At 40.6% G+C, this 19,103-nt stretch overlaps 1 protein-coding gene across 1 annotated transcript in view; it reads right to left on the bottom strand.

Annotated features, from left to right (window-relative positions):
• COL6A5 (collagen type VI alpha 5 chain) overlaps positions 1-15,025 on the bottom strand; it is a gene marked incomplete at both ends in the record, with an annotated part of 82,765 nt that extends 67,740 nt beyond the window's left edge. The window contains 6 exons of the mRNA XM_081159145.1: positions 93-668; positions 2,475-3,029; positions 4,846-5,406; positions 9,742-10,374; positions 12,982-13,581; positions 14,959-15,025. Of these exons, the coding sequence (XP_081015271.1) occupies positions 93-668; positions 2,475-3,029; positions 4,846-5,406; positions 9,742-10,374; positions 12,982-13,581; positions 14,959-15,025 (2,992 nt within the window). The remainder of the gene's footprint in view (positions 1-92; positions 669-2,474; positions 3,030-4,845; positions 5,407-9,741; positions 10,375-12,981; positions 13,582-14,958) is intronic.
• Between the last annotated feature and the right edge of the window lie 4,078 nt (positions 15,026-19,103).

A 19,103-nucleotide genomic window follows, 5' to 3' on the forward strand; every position in this document is an offset into this window, starting at 1 on the left:
GATATCCCGGTAACTGGAAGCCAAGACTTAAATTATGTTTTGCTTGCATTTTTACTGTTACCCCCATGGAAAGTTTAAAAAGGACCACTTACGCTCTTGTGCATTGGTGCACATGCTGTCTTGCAGAGGCAGGTAAATATCTTTCAGTTTGTCGAAATTGCTTACATGGATAGTGTTGTTTTTAGTCCCTGCCATAGCCTCAAGTTCCACTTGGTTGGCCTTATCTACACCCACTGCGTAGATGATGATGCCTTTGTCTCTTAATTTCGATGCTGTTTCATTGAGAAGACTTCGGTCATGGGACTCCCCGTCCGTGACCACGATCAGCATCTGCTTCACGTTTTGCTTGATGCGGCTGCCGTGCTCCTCCGTGAACAGGACTTCTGTGCGGTTGAGAGCCTTGGCAGTGTAGGTGCTCCCGTGGGTGTCCCTGCGCCTCCTCAGATTCTCAGTGACTGCTGATCGGGTTGAGTATGTATTGAGGTGGAAAAGAACCTCAGGCTGGTCAGAGTATCTGACGGCTCCAAACTGCACTCGGTCTCTGCCAACATCCGCTTTATTCACCAAGCGGACAGTCAGGTTGATCATGCTTTCTTGCTGTTGTGGAGATATGCTGCCTGAATGGTCCAGCACAAACACAACGTCCAACTGTCGGATACTTTTACAATCTGAAAGGAGAAGGAAGCAGGCATCACAAACTTCCCACAGAATCTATATGACTCCACTAGCGGTGGATCTTAGGCCACACCGCTCTGTTCTGCTATATCTCACTAGCACATGTAAAGCCTTTTGATAAGCAGACTTTCAACTGGCAGGAAATGCCAGAAGGTAGGTAGTTCAGAGTCAATCGAATGGTGAGGCTTGACCGATGTTTGCCAAACTGGCTTGCTGTTTTAAATGGCTCAGGGACTCATTGTATAATCTGGGATTTTTAACTTACTCCTCTGGCTCCAGCTACCTCCTCAGCTTCAGATAGGCAAACTTTGCCATGTGTGCCATGCCTCACCACATTTATTTGTGCTCCTTCCTCTGACTTCCTGAACTATAACTCAGAAAAGAAGTGGCCCCAAGTTGGGGTAGAGCCAAGGCTCCTATCACCTCATCCCTAGCCCCAAGCCCTCCTTCCTGAGCATTAGAATCCAAGTGACCATTCGGGCTGGGTCTCCAAAGTGTAGACTTTCTCTCCTCTCTCTTCCCTCCCTCAGTAATGTAAGCACATGCCTTCCCAGGGCTGGCTTTTTCCACTTTCCACCTGCCTATCATACCTGCAATCTTTATTTTTGGCAATGAGATCTCAGATTTTCAAGTCTAAGACACTAGGAAGAGCTCAACCTATTTATATAGAAACCTGGGGGCAATAACCTAGGTTCATACAGATATAGAAACTGAATCATAAATATTTATTAAGGTGACTAGGCATGGCTTGGTAATATCTTATGAATCCATCTAATGCATGAGTCAGCTGAAATTTCACCTTATGCTATACACAGGGCCTCCACAAACATTATGTTTATCAAAAATGAAGAAATGCCAGGAAGAACCCTGTGGATTTCAAAGGCGGGGCTCACTGACATTTTTAGAAGGAGAAAAAATTCTGATTAAGTTGTTATGAGAGAAATCTTAGAACCATTGCCTAAAATTCAGAGTTTATACTGAGACGTTTTATTTGAAAATTTCACACACATAATTCTGAAGAATGAAGCCCAAAGGAGGTCTCTATGTTGCCGGGGGAACAATATACAGCAAAGTTACTAATGCTTTGGTTTGTTCTCTTGTATCTGGATTTAGATCAAGTTCTTATTCAAGAGTCATTAAAGTTAACGGGCTGAAACTGAAGGTTGCTCAATACAATTTGAAAAGGACTACAGTTTGTAAAATAAAAATGATGACTCACCCAAGCAGTCATTAAAAAAAGTAACAAATTTAAATTTTCTAAAGGGATAGATAGACGAACAGGCAAATATAAAATATCTAGCTGACAAAGGTTAAGAATAATAATATGAAGTAATGAAAATACATACTATATCTTTAAAATACAGAGGGTTACTTGTTTGTTTTTTTGAGAGTGGGGTGCTTAGGGTACTGAATTTAATTTAACTAAGGGGAAAATAAATTTGTATTTCTATTTACTGCTTAACAATGGGTGTAGAAACAATTCTAGAGAATCATATGGTATTAAAAATTGGCTCTCGAAAATCTAGGTATGCAGAAACTGAGTTAGAAGTTTAATATAAAATTCTGCAGCCTTCTTGAAATGCACTTGAAGTCACCAAAGCCAGATTATTTTGTTTCCAAAATAGCTGACAAAATTGTTAATCTAGAATATCCTTGAAGGTCATGGGTGTTTCACTCTAACATAGATAAGACCAAAACTTAACACCAAAGTCCTGGTAGAGGCCAAGGCCCAGAGTACAACCCACTATAAAGCCAATAGCTCACATCCTTCAGTCCTGAAGGGTAATGGGGTCACTTACCATGACGAGCACACACATGGAAGATGAGTTTACTTTCCACTTCCTTTAGATGATCGAACTTCTCAACATGGAAGACCAGGCTGCCATCCCCACTGATCTCCTCCAGCTGAGTCCTATTGGCACCGTACACGCCCACAGAGAGGATGATCACACCCCTGTCCCGGAGGGCTCTAGCAGGGTCCCTCACATCATCCTGTGCTTCTCCATCCGTGATAAGGATGAGAAACTTTCTGACTCCAGGACGGGCTCCCTTGGGAAGGGTGAAATACTCATCTACAAAGGTTAGTGCGCCTCCCGTCAAAGTGTTTTGGCCAATGAGAGACATTCCGTCTATTGCATCAGAAATTTCTTTTTGCGTAAAGTATTTATTAAGCTGGAACTCTTCCTTAGTATAACCGCTGAACTGAACGACACCAATTTGAGTTTCATTTGGACCAATTTGAATCTTAGCTGTCACATTCTTCATGAAGGTTTTCATTTTCTCAAAATTTCCTTCTCCTATACTGCCAGAACTGTCCACCAGAAACATGATGTCAGCCTTCATCTCTTCACATCCTGCATGTTATCAAGAAGATCAAAAACAAGCCAGGTTGGTAAGGTTTTCAGAATAAGTAGAAACAGTAAAGCAGAAATAAATGCATTAATTAGAAAACATCAAAAATTAACTCAAGCAACTGCTACTGCTTTTGAAAATTTTATTCACTTCTTTAGTAAAAGTCTGTTGAATAGAAATAGAAACAGAAACTACAAGTCAGAAATCCATTGAAGATTATTCAGGAAGTTTTAAAGAAGAAATGTAACTTCCAAAGCGTGTATTCATTTATTCATGCATGCATGCATCATTCGTCAATTATTCATTCATAATTCTTGAAGTATATGAAATGCCAACTATCAAGCTATGTGTTAAGGATGCAACAATGGTCACAAAAAGGAATCAGAGAAAAAGTAACCAATTCCCTGCATTCATAGGACAAATATTCCAATGTTTCATGTAAATTCTTAAAAAAAGTTAAGGTAATCTTTACATAGTAAAGGTGTGCTAGGGTTCAGGCACCTAAACTGCAACTACCCGACCTGCGAGAGATGTAGTGCAGCTCCTCAGATTGGTTCAGGACCTTCTCCCGTGAGAAGACCTAAGGTACAATCTACTTTATGTTTCCTGAAACCCTTTACTTCTCTTTACATCAACCCTGAAAAATGTTGGGGACCTTTCACTCTTATGCTCTAAGACTGAACTCTGTCCATCACTACCCATAACAGGGGGAACAATGAACAAAATTGTGATTTGGGATGTTGTTATAAATGCTACTCATTTGATTACTCATTTTACTTTTGATTTAAGTGACTCAGAGAAAAATCCAACACATTTTTCACTTTTGTAAGTTCAAATAAGTGAGAATTCTATTTCCTTCCTCATCAGTGAACACCTTAACCAACCTCCGCAATGGCTATCTTTTACATAGCGCTTGCTGTGTGCCAGGCACTCCTGTAGCGCTCCATATGCATTATTACCTATAAACTTCACAATAAGGCTACACACAAGGGAGCAGGGCAGGCAGACATAAGTAACCTATCCCAGGTCTCCAGCTAAGAGATAAAGCTGGGCTTGAACTTTGACTCTTTTGCTCCAGCGCCCCTTCTCCTATGCTTCTCAGTAGACAATATTTTCATGTGCCAATACTGGCAATCAACACATACCATCTTCAGTTAGCAAGTGGCTATTATTAATAAGACAAATAATAGTTAGGTACAGGAATTTGAAAATTTGTTCTTCCTAACTTTTGTTACTTAATTTGCTGAACAAAATACAAATATGTGTTATAAATAAAAATAAATAATAGTTACATATATAGTAGGATATGCATTCATAATAGAGAAAGAATTGTTGGTGTGCATTATGCTAAACCTATAAGAATTCTCTGGTGTAGGTATTATCCTCAGGAGGAAGTGTGAAGCTCAAGTAGAAAAGTGAATGGAACCCTAATCTACCTAAAGCCAGAGCCCATTTTCTTTCCACTCTACTCATCTGCCTCAATGAGTTCACGTGCATGCGCACACATGCACACATACACACACACAGAATAGAGTCTCTAACACACCACAGCAGTGGGCTTTGTCAAGGCCACAGCATTCTTAGCAACCTTCCTACTTCTGACTTTCAAGATGGCCCCAGGGCAGCTGTGTATTGTAGAGAGATTCCTCAATCTTGGCAATTGGTTTAAAGCAAGGAGCTGAATCCTTCCATGGTGATAAAGGAAGTGAGCAAAATGTTAGCCAGACAACTGGACACATCACCCTGTGTCTCAGCCTATCAGTCTGCCTGAAGCAACTAACAAAGTATGGAAAATAAAGCCTTTTTTGTCTTGCTTACCTTTTTCTCTGCAAATGCTGCGAACAACTTCATTTTTAATGCTTTTTAGAGAATCAAAGTTCTGCCCAAATTTAACCCTTTCTTTTTCCCCAGCAATTTGTAGCAGTTGTGTGTCGCTAACATCCCCAATACCAATGGCATGAATGGTGACTTGTTCAGCTCTTAGTCTCTCAGCAGGTTCCAGGACGTCATCCTCAGACCTCCCATCGGTCAGCACAATGAGGTGGCAGGGAACCTCGCTTAACCTATGCTTCCTTCCCTCCCTTATTATTGGCAGCATGAAATCCAGAGCTGCCCCAGTGGTAGTTCCACCTCCTAGTTGTCTGAGGTTTAAAACAGCCTGTCTTAAGTCCACATCGTTAGTATAAACATGGATATCAAATTCCACTCTCTTCTCACGTGAATACTGCACAGCCCCAATTCGGATTTTGTCTGGGCCAATGCTAAACATGTTGATCACCCCCAACATAAATTCCTTGATTTGCTCAAAGTCTTCTGGGTTGATGCTGCCTGAGCCATCAATGAGGAAATAGAAATCAGCCTCTTTTGTATCCACACAGCCTGCAAAAAGAAAAAAGGAAAATAAAATATGAAAAGTGCATGCTTCATTAGTTATAAAGAAGCTGGAGAGAAATTTGCAAGCAGGTTTGTAGAGGAACATGACGCTGTGAAGGTTCTAAAGCATGAGGACACTTCAGGTTGGCACAGAGCCTGTACAGTTCATAGAGCCCATTCATGCCCATTTTCTCCTCTGAAATTTGAAACAACCTTGTGAGGAAGTTAAAGCAGAGAGAGGCCAGTGGTTTGTCTAAGGCTAAGGACACACAGACAGTAAATTAAAGAGTAAGGACCAGATTCCCAAGTCTCCAGGCTGTAAGTCAAATTGTTTTTCTAGTATTGACATCTATCCTTGAGACAGTTAAGTCTTATCATTTCTTGAGAAACAGGGTGGAATAGATGACCTCCTGTTCTTACTTCCTCAATAACCTCCTCTTCCCAGAGCAAGTAGGACAATAGATTTAAAACTAGAACCAGATCATATTATGCTTTTATTTAAATGATTTACCACTGCATTTAGAATTTAAAAATAAAATATTGGCCTGATCATTTCTTTCTGCTTTCCTCTCTGACCTTATTTCCAACAATTCTTCATCTTACTCACTGTGCTCCAACCATACTGGGCTTCTTTCTGTACTTTAAATGTGTCCCAGGGCATTTGCATTTGCCTTCCCCTCTTCCTGGAATATCCCACCTTCCCCCTACCTAAGACTCACATGGCTGGTTTCTTCTCATGTCATCATGGATGTGCCAACTCAAATGTTTGTTCTTCAAAAAGACCTCTTGGCCTTCAGCTAGAGCACATCAATCATTGTCTATCCTATACCCGGTCTATTTTCTTTATGATACCCATTACTTTCTGAAATTTTCTTACTCATTTGTTCATAAGCACAGCCTGTTTCCTGCCATAGAATATCAGCTCCATCAAAGCAGAGACTTTGCCTAGTTCTCTGCTTCTGCCCAGTCAGCCTGGTGCATCACAAGATTTTAACAAAAATTTTTAAATAAAAGAGCTCTCAATGTTCCCTCTTTTGTTCAGCAGATTCTATGAAAAAGTGCTTTAATTTTCCTAATAGTCTGTTTACAACTTTATTTAGTCATTTGTAGCAACTGGGTAGGAGGAAAAGCATACTTCAAAAATTTAGGTTACTTATGCCATTGTCTGGTTGAATATGTGAAAAGATCTTTAAAATACGAGACAATTTAGTCATTTCAGAAATATTTTCTTTCTTGACAGCTTTTTGGAAATTTATAGCTATTGACAGTGCTTCAAGCTATGGGGAGTTGGTCCTTAAGAAATCAGAAATACTGCCCGGCTGGGTGTGGCTCAGAGGTTGAGCATCGACCTGGGATCCAGGCGATCGGCGTTCGATTCCCAGTCAGGGCACATGCCCAGGTTGCGGGCTCGATCAATGAATCTCTTATCATTGATGTTTCTATCTCTCTCTCCCTCTCTTTTCCTCTCTCTGAAATCAATAAAGATATATTAAAAAAAAGAAAAAAAAAGAAATCAGAAATACTGGAGATAAGTTTGACCCCGAGAATTAAGCTATGAAATCAACACATAAAGCATTAGGGCAAAGATAAGCAATTATCTGCAAAAGACAGGCTTGATCCCAGGCCTGCAAAACTTGACAGCAACCAGAATTAATTGATTTATGTATCTAATGAAGTAGAATTAGGTGTTTTTCAGAAAGAAGATAGCAGTTCTCAACAATGAAGGAGAGAGAAATGTGAGTCACAGTGGGTAACCATGGCAATGCCCATCCAACCCTACCTAGAACTGGGCTGATCAATACACTAGCCATTAGTCACATGTTGCTATTAAGATGTAAACTTAAATTTAAACTATTTTTAAATTAAATAAAATTTAAAAATCAGCTCTTCAGTTGCACTAGCCATATTTCAGGTGCTTAGCAACCCCATGTGGTTCGTGGCTATCGTACTGGGCAGTGTAATTATAGAATGTTTTCATTACCACAAAACATTTGATCAGACAGTGTTGAAAAAGAATGTATCTCCTGACCCTAGGACTCACCTATACAGTTGTATAGAGAGAGAGATAGAAATAGAGATCTATATATTTGATTTTAAAATAGAGTCATCCACCCAATTGGATGCCACTAGATATTTCAATGATAAAACGAACTCCCTTGCTGTGATCCTACAGACTCTGACAGCCTTGATTACAATTCAGCTTCTCATTTGGCATCACTGCAGGGAGAAACTGTACTTCTCAGAAGACAAGAATGTCTGGGCCCCTGGGCATGGGTAGTTTTTACTGTGGAGATATTTATCATTCTTTTACTATGTATTAGTCTCTTGGTTTTGCTAATGTGAGTCTCCTCTTGATTTAATGAAGTTCTATTTAATAAACTGAATCTTACTATGTGCCAGATGTGATAGATACAACTGTGACTAAGTCAATATAGATTGCTTCTCTGTTTGATCATTCTGAAATGACAAATCTGGCCACAACCCTGTAGTCCACTGCAAATTCACCAAAGGAGTTGTTCTCAAACATTGCTAGCATGAGTTAATTGGAGAGCTTATTAAAATGTATTTCACATAAATTTTTGTCTTCTCAGGAACCCAATCTAAGTCAGGTACTAATATTTGAGAGCCACTGAATTAATAAGAAGTCATCTACTGAGGTTTTGCAAAAGATAGCCAATCCCCTTGGATGGCCCTTGCACTAGGCTTGGTCCTACATCTTCCCATTTCGAAATTCTGTAATGTCACATCATTGCAAACTCCCTGAGACCACATTACACATCCCTCCAATGCCCTAATGGTTGGTACTAGACCAAGGTGGTTGCCACTCTGTATCACTCAGGAGGTAATAGTGGACTTGTTTCTTGATGCCGCCAGAAGAAATCCAGGGCTGGCTAAGGATGCATTCCTTAAACCTTTAATTGACTGGCCTGAGTTTAAAATTAGCCTGTAATATCACTGGAAGATTACAATTCTTTTCTACTTGAGTGCTGCCAAATTCCAGTTCCTGTTGTTTGAAAGCATTTTATCTGCAGAGTAAATGTGTGAAGATGGCAGATATCCCAGAATTAGGTGAACTCAAAGTCACATCAAGTATCTCCTGCCCGTTCCTTTAAAAAGAGCTCAGTGAAACCACAGCAGATGCACAAAGCACCTTAACTAGAATATCCTTTGCTAGAATGATGGAAGAAAAGAAAAAAACCCAAAAACAATAAAAATGATTAAAAAGTGAGAAAATAATCATGGCTGTGCATAAGGATGATGCCAGCAACACTTTTTTATAAGAGCAAAACATTGTCAATGACCTATGTATCCAACAATTTAGGAAATATTAGACAAATTATGTTATGTCCATATGATGGATTATGATTCCCAACTTTAAAGGAATGTGGCAAAGAAATATTTACAGAAAAGAATAAACCTATAGGTTGATAGGAAAGTGCGTAAGGCAGATGATAGTGGTTATCCCCAATATACATTCTCTTCTTCTTCTAAATGAATTGAACCCCCAATTTTCACCTAGGTAAAAATTTTACCTTGGCTGCCCTAAATAAAGACTACATTTTCAGGCTCCTGTTTTTACAGCTGAGTGTGACATTGACTAAGTTCTGGCCACCGGAATGTAAACAGAAATGGTCTATGTGATCTCTGGGAATATTCTTGAAGAAAAGAAGGTGGAAGTCTGCCCTTTCCCTTACCTCTCATTTTTGCTGCTTGCTGGGTGTGGAACAGTTAGCTTGGACTATGACCCTGGGAATAAAGGCCACAAATAGCAAAAAAAAAAAAAAAAAAAGAAGAAGAAGAGAGAAAGAGAGAGAGACAGGGTCCCTGACACTGTGGTCTACCACACCAGCCCAGTCTGCTTCTCTTAGGACTTATTTATGAAACACAAAACTAATTTTACTTTGTTTAAATCATTGTTATCTCTTCTTTGGTTACTTACACCTAAATGTAATTATAACTGACACAACAAGTAAGCTAGAACACAAGAGACATAAATGTTAAGAATGGTTTCATCTGAAAAATTGGATTACAGACAATTTTATTTTCTTCTTTATGTTCATCAATACTATTAAACTATTTTATAATTAATACATTTTAGTTATTTATATTTTATTGTAGTACGATTTATGTACATGCTAAAAAGTTCACCCATTGTAATTATTCACTGATTTTTAGTGAATATATAAAGTTTTGCAGCCAGCACCAAAATCTAGTTTCAGAACATTTCCATAACCCCTAAAGTTCCCTTATCTGACTGCAGTCAGTCCTAGCTCCTGCCCCAGCCCTAAGCAATTACTCATGTTACTTTTATAATAAGAAAAGTATTTTTTTTAAACATACCAGCTTTGTCAGCATCCCTTTGTTCAGCAAGGGTAGAAATTTGGGACCATATGTTATTCTGGACCTTTTTCAGGAAGTTTGTACTATAAGTCTCCAAGTCTGCATAGGACTCAAGCATGGATGTCGTCTCTGTCGGAGGGTAAGAAGCTATTTCTTCTAACTGGGTCTCGTTAGCCCCTTGGATGCCCATGGCAAACACAGTCACGTCCTCCCGACGAAGTTTCATTGAGGCGTCCCGCACCTCATCTTCTGAGGCTCTCTGAGTGATCAGGACGGCGAGCTGAGGCACTCCCTGGGCCCTTCTGCTGCCACTTGACTGTAAGAAGCCTTCTTTCCTCATCTTCTCAATGGCAGCCCCGGCATTGGATTTTCCAGCCTTGAGAGAAAGCTTCTGTATTTGCTCCTGAAATGCAGATTGACTTGAGCTTGACTTCAGAAAAGAAATAGTCTCGGCTTCATTGCTGTAACTCATAAGCCCAAGCCGCATGCAGTTATCCCTCACATCCAGGGAGGCGGTGATGTTCTTCAGGAAGTTCTGCAGGTTCCTTAGATTCTGACTGGTTCCAACCGACTCATCCACCAGGAACACGAGGTCAGCCAGGGAATCTTTCTGACAGGCCACAGGGAAGGGAACTATGGAGAGAGAAGTATGAGAATCAGTACAAACCACCAGCTCAGGGTGAGAAAGGCAATTTACAGATTGTCGAAAGGGATTAGTGGAAATTAATGAAAATGACAGATGAAGTTAGCACTGGTTTCTTTTAATAAACAAAGATAAAAGTTCTGAATGACACTTACAAGGTCATTGACTTCAGAGGCTTTGCAATGCTGTTCCCTCTATCTGAAGGATGCTTCTTACCAATTTTCCTACCACCACCATGATCTTCATCACCACCACCACCACCACCTCCACCTCCACCACCAACATCAACAATAACAACCAACCAACCGCCACCACCTCCACCTCCAAAACCATCACCACCGCCTCTACCGTTGCCACCACCCCCTTCTGCACCACCTCCACTGGATCCACCACCACCAATATGATCACCACCACAAAAGCCACCACTATTCTCAAGCGCTGTGCTGCAGAGATGAGTTAGAGATATTTCTGACCTCAGGGAGCTCACATCCTATGGGGAGGACAGATAACTGGATTATATTATTTCAGACAGTAATAAGTGCTAGCAAGGAAATAAAACAGGTGACTCCAGGGAGTTACTATGCTGGGGATGTAGGGCTGGGACTAACTTCTCTGAGACAGAAAGGAGTCATGGAGGCCTCTCTGAGAGGGTCACATTTGGGTGGAGAGATGAATGAAGGGAAGGATTCAGCCACATGTTGTTTTGAGGGAGCAGGAATTCTGGCAAATGAACAGTAGGAGAGGGAAAGGAGCGAGAATTCCAGAGAGTGGGGGGACAATGATGGTCAAGGTCAGGGGGCTGCGGACCAAATCCTAAGGGCATCCATGACCTTATTTAAATATCTTCAATATTATCCCAGTCACTCAGGGCAAATAATGAATTCAGGGATCTCAATTAAGAAATGGCCGCCCTAGTCCAGGAAACAGGTAACGGTTCTTAACAGTAGATGAGATGAAACAAAGGTAGTTTTGATACATGAATTAGAGGCAGAACAGAGAGGACTCGGTGATAACTGGAATGCGAGTGTTGAGAGACAAAGAGAAAGCAATGAAAACTCTGAGTTTGTTTGTTTTTTCCCTTAACAGCTGGGTGGATGTTGGTGGTGTTTTTTCCCGAGACAGGGAAGAGAGTGGAAAGAACAAGCTGCAGGAAGAATTCGAGAATTCCATTCCAGACATGATAAGTTTGGGATACTGTTGCAGATGCCAGGTAGACAGTTGGTTCTATGAACTTGGAATTGAGGGGAGAGTGCACCACATGCACATAAAACTCTAAGCACAGGTGGAGAAACCACAGCTGAGGAAAGTGTAGCCAAGAGATAAGCTCAATCTTGCCAAGAACTACCCACTAGGATTGTGGGCTCTAGAAGCCAGGTGGCATGCCTTACTTATCTCAGTCCCTACCATACCTGATGCCTGGTGAGGGCCCAGAAATATCTGGAATTAAAAATAATTCTCATAAACCTGCCATTGTACTCTGAACCCCACACAGCTGGCTAAAACAAACCCCCAGCATGACTGCCTGGGTTAGTGTTTATTTGTAAATTATTAATAATAGTAACCTGTGTCCCAAATGCCATACAAGCCAACTCAACCATATCATAAGGTAGCCACTATATTATCCTCACTTTATAGGTAAAGAAACTGAAGCTCAGAGGTTGGGTGACGTACTCAAGGCCCTACTGTACAGCTGAGGGTATCCCCTTCTCTGCCTGGCTTCATTCTAAGGATATTGTTTCCACTTAGTGTTAACTTTTTGTTAATTGATGGGCATTTATTGAATATTTACTGTGTGCCTCACGCTGTGCCAGGACTGTGAGGGAAAGAGAACAGACAAGGATCTTATTTCCTTACCTGTAAGACTGTCATATATTCACTCATTAAGAAACAGAACACCAGCCCTGGCCAGGTGGCTCAGTTGATTGGAACTTCATCCCCTATACCAAAGAGTTGTGGGTTCGATTCCTGATCAGGGCACATACCTAAGTTGCACGTTTGATCCCTTGTTGGGGTGCATATAGGAGGCAATGAATCAATGTTTCTCTCCACATTGATGTTTCTTTCTCTCTCTCTTCTTTACTCTCTAAAAATCAATTTTTTAAAAAAAGAAATAGAGTGCCAGGTCCTTGTCAGGCACTGTGTAGGCCCAAAGAACCTAGAGCGAAACAAATATAAGTTGCCAGTTCTGCCCTCAAGGTGCTACCAGTCCATTGGTGGGGGACCAATACAGAAACCAATAATTATAGAGCATGGGAAGTGCTGCTTCCCATCCAGTGCGCACAAGGAATGGTGAAACCCACAGAGAAATGTGAAAGGAAAGCCTTCCGACAGCAGATGGCTGTATGGTTGAGATTTAAATGATGGCAGAAGCAATTCAAGCTGTCCGAAAGCTAAGGAGTGCAAGAGGATTCCCACCAGAGGAAATGGCATAAACAAAAGGCAGAGGTGAGAAGAGTAGACTATGATGTATAGAAATCTCCAGTACCTTAGTCTGACTATTTATGACAATCAGAACGGGAGATGGAACAGATGAAGGTGGAGAGACATAGATCTGATCACATGAGGACTGGACATCACTCAGCCAAAGGCTTTCTTACCTTTGATATCAGCGTCAGTGGCTCCTTCCTTGTACCGAGTCGCATCCTTGATGACCTGTGTCATGTTCTGGGAAAACGTGCCGAGGTCTCTGACAGTCCGAAGGTTGAAATGAAACTGAGCCGTGGCCATGGCCTTCAGGTTCTCCTCCGAAGCTTTCTGCACCCCCACGGAGATGATTCTCACCCCATCTTTCCGCAGAGCCTCGGCAGCCTCTCCCACGTCATCCTCGGACTCAGCCGAAGCCAGGACCACCAGGATCGGGGGAAACAGCTTCTTGTCTCTCCCGTTTGCAAGTCCAGAGAAATAGGTCCTGTGAGCCTCCCGGAGAGCATTTCCAATCTTCAGGGAGCCGCCCATGAACGCGAAGTTCTTCTTGAGGTGGTTCAACATGGGGTTCTTGCCCTTGAAGGTGCTCAGTTGGAATTCACTGTGGAGCCTGTCGCTGTACTGGGCCAGGGCCAGGCGGTATTTTCTGGCCTCTATGGGGAGGCTGTTGATCATTTTGTTGATGAATGTTTTCACAAGAGGGAAGGACTTAATTCCCAGGTGATCAGAGCTGTCCACCAGAAACACGACATCTGCATACTCAGGGCCTGGGCCTATCAAAATAAAATGACAAACCCAAATAAGGTGATTCTTCAGCCTTTAGGTTTCAGACCACAGTCCTCATTTGAGACCGTGTCCTAGTTAACGTCAAGGGTAACTTAGCTCCTGAGGAAAGTGTCTTCTGGATGTCAAATGGAAGCAACTGTATTTGTTTTTGCTAAATGTCAAGCAAAAGGACTTCAGTAAAGTTAATGAATACATTTTTCTTTCTCAACTCTATGCCAGAAGCAATCGACCTTTTTCCCCTCTTTTTGGTTGTCGAACCCCAAACTCTGATATTGCACTAAAGAAGAAACATACCAGAACATCCCTGGCAATTTTTAGAAATAGTATCGAGTAATTAGCTATCTTGAGTTGGAAGTTTTGAAGCAGACCTGAGACAGGGATGTGGGAGAGGGCTTGATTGAGGGGAAACAGGGCAAGGGAAGCAGAAGAGGAGCACAGCAGGATGTCTGCCCTGGGCCTGATTGGAGGGGACTCTGGAGTATCAATTATACTTTGAGACCAGAGGGACAGTTTTTTGCATTCTCCTATCAGTCGCATTGGCTGCAGACCATCACCAGGAATTGGAGGGAAGGAGAGGAGGGTTACAGTCATAACCTCCTGAGTAAGGTGTCTCTGGGAAAGCTGAGAGCAATTCTCCTGAGAAAGTGGGGGACATCTGTGAGCTATTACAGGTAATATTCATAGAAGTGGGTGGGATGGGGGGAGGGGCTTGTGTACCAGACTGATAGAAAGAGTCTGGGCCAGGGGATGTACCACGAATGCCTACTTTAGCAGTCATGGTCAGTCACCTCCACTCTCAAAATTAGTGATGTTCTGGTAAATGTCTAACAACTATCTTTCAAAGTAACTCAGAAATTCATCAGGAAATCCTAGGGTAGCAGGAGAATAGAAAAATCTACCTTTTATATTTTCTCTCTCTCTCCTTCTCTCTCTATGTATATGAAACCCATATCCCTTCCCTATTTTATACTTGTAAAAGAAAAGAAAGACAATAATTTAGTGGGGTTCTTTTTTACCTTTTCTTTAATTTATTAAGTCCAAGATGCAAACTAACCTACAAAACAAATGGATTGACTCTATTCATAGAGACATGGAACATTGGGACTTAAGCAAATCAATGAATAATTAAAGTTTCTCTAGCCAGGTGTAGCATAATTCATGACTTTTGCCCATGGCTTTCTATCACCTTTGAGAGATTAAGTTAGCTTGATATTGTCTACCTCCAGCTTCAGCTAAGTGCTGCCTACTTTGATTATTTAGTAAATAAATAAGTTCCTTGTTTCTTGCCATTTACTAAAGTAAAGGTTTGTTTAGACATAAAAATGTTTACTTTTCCAAATAATAAGTATAAAATATATGGGTACCTGGGCTCTGATCTGTCAATGTTTCAGTCCAAAGGATTAAGAAAAATATAATTAGCAAGTTCTTCATTTTGTTAGTGAGGGTCTCTTGCTTTTATTCTGTAAAAAAAAATTAAGTTATTCACAATATGAAAAATCTCATTGTAGAACAAGAAGTAACTACTAGGAAAGATGGATTATAGCACAATACACTGTACACAAAACAAGTATTTGTCAAGCGATGCCAAAAAAATATAAAAACTCAGACACAGACAACAGTAAGGTGATTATCAGAGGGAAAGAAGGGAAGGGGAGGTAGAAGAAGGTTTAGAAGGTATAAATGGTGATGGGAGGAGACTCGACTTGGGGTGGTGAGCATGCAATACAATATACAGATGATGTATTATAGAACTGAAACCTATATAATTTTATTAACCAATGTCACTCCAATAAATTCACTTAAAAAAAAGAGAAAAGAAAAACATTCATCAAGCATTTGGAGTATTTGTTGAAAACAGATAATGCTAATGTTTGCTGAGCCCTTACCATGGCTCAGACACTTTTCTCACTGTTTTACAACTATCCTCTCATTTAATCCTCAAAACAGCCTTCCAGGGAGGTGTAATTACTATGGCTCTGTGTCAGATAAGGAAATAGGCGCGTGCAGTGGCCTGGTAAGTGGTGGAGCCAGGATCCGAAGCCTGACAAGGTGTTGGCAGAGCCCAAGCTCTTAACCCCTGCGCAATAAGCCTTATGCAAAATCTGTGTCCTCACAAAATGTATGCACTCACTACTCTTTACCGTCTGTTTTCATGCCAGTGGTGACTATTGTATATGTTCGTAACTTGGCTCAAAAAAGCCAACAAACAGCTTTCCATGTTTTTCCTTCATTAAACCCTAGTGAAAACTATTCTCTCATTTATGATTATAATCAGTTTTACAAATTACTTTAATTTCAGCATTCTCTCCACACAGCTTACAGATCATCAGAAATCTCCATGGGAAATTACAATCCTTTAGAATTTCCACCAAATCAGAGTTGTTCTTTAAAAAAATGGAAATAGATGAAATGACTCAAAAATATAGCTGCCTTAAGTGAGATGTCAAAGGTATAAGGACTGGTTTTTACTGTGGAGTTAACTTTTCCAGCAGTTCCTTTGAAGTTGCTGATCATCTGGAAAGACTGAGAGAACCATTGGAAGCTAGATTTTGAAGAGACGCTATAGATCGTTTAGACTAAATCCTTAATTTGCTAAGGCGAATCCACTAACTAGGCTCCCCAGGAGTTAGTGCCTGAATCACGTCAACAATGACTTTCAAATACATACTCATCGTATTCTAATATACCATGTATTTTACTTATTCATTAATTTTATTATTGAGATATAATTCGCATACTGTAAATTTTACCCTTTTAAAGTGTATCCTTCAGTGTGTTTAATTACAGGCTTTGTGTCCATTATCACTAATTCCAGAACATTTTCATGACCCCCAAAGCAAACCTCATACCAATTAGCAGTAACTTATCCTTCCTTTGTCAACCACTGATCTACCTTTTTCTGTATGGGTTTGCCTATCCTAGACATTAATATAAATGAAATCATATACTATGTGGCCTTATGTGTTTGGAATCTTTCATTTCACGTAATGTTTTTTACATTTATCCATGTTGTGATATATATCAGTATTTCAATCCTTTTTATTGCTGAGTAACATCCTATTATACAATGTTTTAAAAATTCATCAGTTAATAGAAATTTAGTTTGTATGTTTTGACTATTATGAATAATGTTGCTATGAACATTCATGGACTTGTTTTTTTGTTAGTATATGTTTTCATTTCTCTTGAGTAGATACCTAAGAGTGGAATTTTTGGTCTTATGGTAACTTTATGTTTAAAATTTTGAGAAACTACCAAAGAGGCTGGAACATTTTATATTCCCACCAGCAATGTATAAAGGTTGCAACTTGTCCATATCCTCACCAACACTTGTTACTGTCTTTTTTTATTATAGCCTTTCTAGTGGGTATAAATGGGTATCTTACTGTGGTTTTGATTTGCATTTTCCTAACGATGAATGATGTTGAACATCTTTTCATGTATTTATTGGTCATTTGTATATCTTCTTTGGAGAAATATCTATTCAAACACTTTGCCCATTTTTCACTGGGTTATTTGACTTTTTATTGTTGTGTTGTAAGAGATCTTTATATACTCCAGATTTTGAATGGTTTTGGCATCCATAGAATGTGCTGTTGAATTTGGTTTGCAGTGTTTTGTTTAGAATTTTGCATATATATTCTTCAGACATATTGGCCTGTAGTTTTCTTTTCTTGTAGTGTCCTTATCTGGCTTTGGTATCAGGGTAATGCCAACCTTGTAGATGAGTTTGGAAGTGTTCCCTCGTCTTTAATTTTTTAGAAGAGTTTGAGGATCTGGTGTTAATCGTTCTCTGAATGTTTGGTAGGAGTCACTAGTGAAGCCACCTGGTCCTGGGCATTTCAGTTTTTGTTTACTGATTCGATATCCTTCCTCAGTGTTGGTCTGTTCAGGCTTTCTCTTCCTTCCTAATTCATTCTTGGTAGGTTATTTGTTCCTAGGAAATTATCCAAGTTGTTGGCATAATTGTTCACAGTAATCTCATGATTTTTTGTATTTCTGTGGTATTAGTTGTGATGTCTCCTCTTTCATTTATAATTTCATTGATTTGAGTCCCCTGGTTTTCATTATGAGCCTAGCTAATGGTTTGTCAATTTTGCTTATCTTTTCAAAGAACCAATTCTTATTTTTGGTTCTCATTTCTATTGTTTTCCTGTTCTGTTTCATTTGTTTCTGCTCTAGTCTTTATTATTTCTTTCCTGGTAACTTTGGGCTAAGTTTGTTCTTCTTTTTCTAGTTCCTTGACATGTAAAGTTAGGCTGTTAATTTGAGATCTTTTTTCTTAATGTATGCATTTATAACACTAAACTTTCCTCTTAGAACTGTTTATGCTATATCCCAGAAGTTTGGGTATGACATGTTTCCATTTTGCTGGTGCCACTAGCTTGGCTCTGTAATCACCTCTGGTTTGGCTAGGTCACAGGCTGTATTCCCCGGTAAAATAATGCTAATGGTTGGACTCCACAATGGGCAGGACTATGGGCTGGACTCTGCAATCACTCTGGGTCTGGTGGAATCTCAGGCTGTGTTCTCCAAATGAATGGTTCCACTGGCTAGACTCCGTGTTTAGTCATGGCCACAGTCTAGACAGGGCTATGCTTTGTAGTCAGGTAGGACCACAAGCCAGGCCTCAAAGTTGGGTGATGTTGCTGCCCAGGCCCTCTAGTTGGGCAAGACCTTCACGGTATCGTTCAGTTGTGGGGGCGTTGGGATTGGAGATTGTGCTCTGAGGTTGGGCAGGGCCACTGTACAGGCTCCCTGCTGTGTATATGGTCATTGTCCATTCCCTTGGCTGGTAATGTATTCCTGAGGATAGAGTGAAAGCTTGTGTTCCTCCAGATAAGAGGGGGATAAAAGAGGGCAGCCTCCAACAACAGAAGACTTCCAATGCTGCAATCTAGGCTCGCCACTCCCAATCCCCCCTCCCAGCCCTAGCTCTTATCCAAGTACTTCCACCCCAGACCCTGTGGTTATTCTTGGGCAGCCACCCTTGATTACCTACAGCTCTTGGTTCTTTGATGGCTCAACTTCCCTATCTCCCCTGTGGCATCTTGAAGTTTGGTACAAGCCAGCAGCCAGTACTAAATTACCAACTTTTCCAAAAATAAACAGGGGAAAGTGAAGGAAAGATTGGGGTGTGAAAGTCCCAAGACATCAGAGTGGGGGGCCCAGCCCTTATGAGAGGGTTGAAACACATCTCTAAGGTTCTTCCTAACCCCAAAGTCTCTTATCCCTTGATACTATGATGGAAGGTTCTGAATCAGGGGGTGGCATGAGCAAGTTATATGTTGGGGGAGTTAATTGGCCATTTTAGAGGATATACACCCCAAATCAGACTTAGGGCACAGAAAAACTCCAAGCTCAGGTAGCTGCCAAGTAAACTAACCTGCCCATTCTCACATTTTCTAATGCTCAAACTCTGAGGCTGATTGGAATTCTAAGCTAACATCATCTCTGAGGGAAGGGCACCCCAAACCCACTTCAGGGGGAATCAATAGCCAAACTGCAT

This window comes from Miniopterus schreibersii, assembly GCF_964146895.1.
Source record: "Miniopterus schreibersii genome assembly, chromosome: 15".
Taxonomy (NCBI): domain Eukaryota; kingdom Metazoa; phylum Chordata; class Mammalia; order Chiroptera; family Miniopteridae; genus Miniopterus; species Miniopterus schreibersii.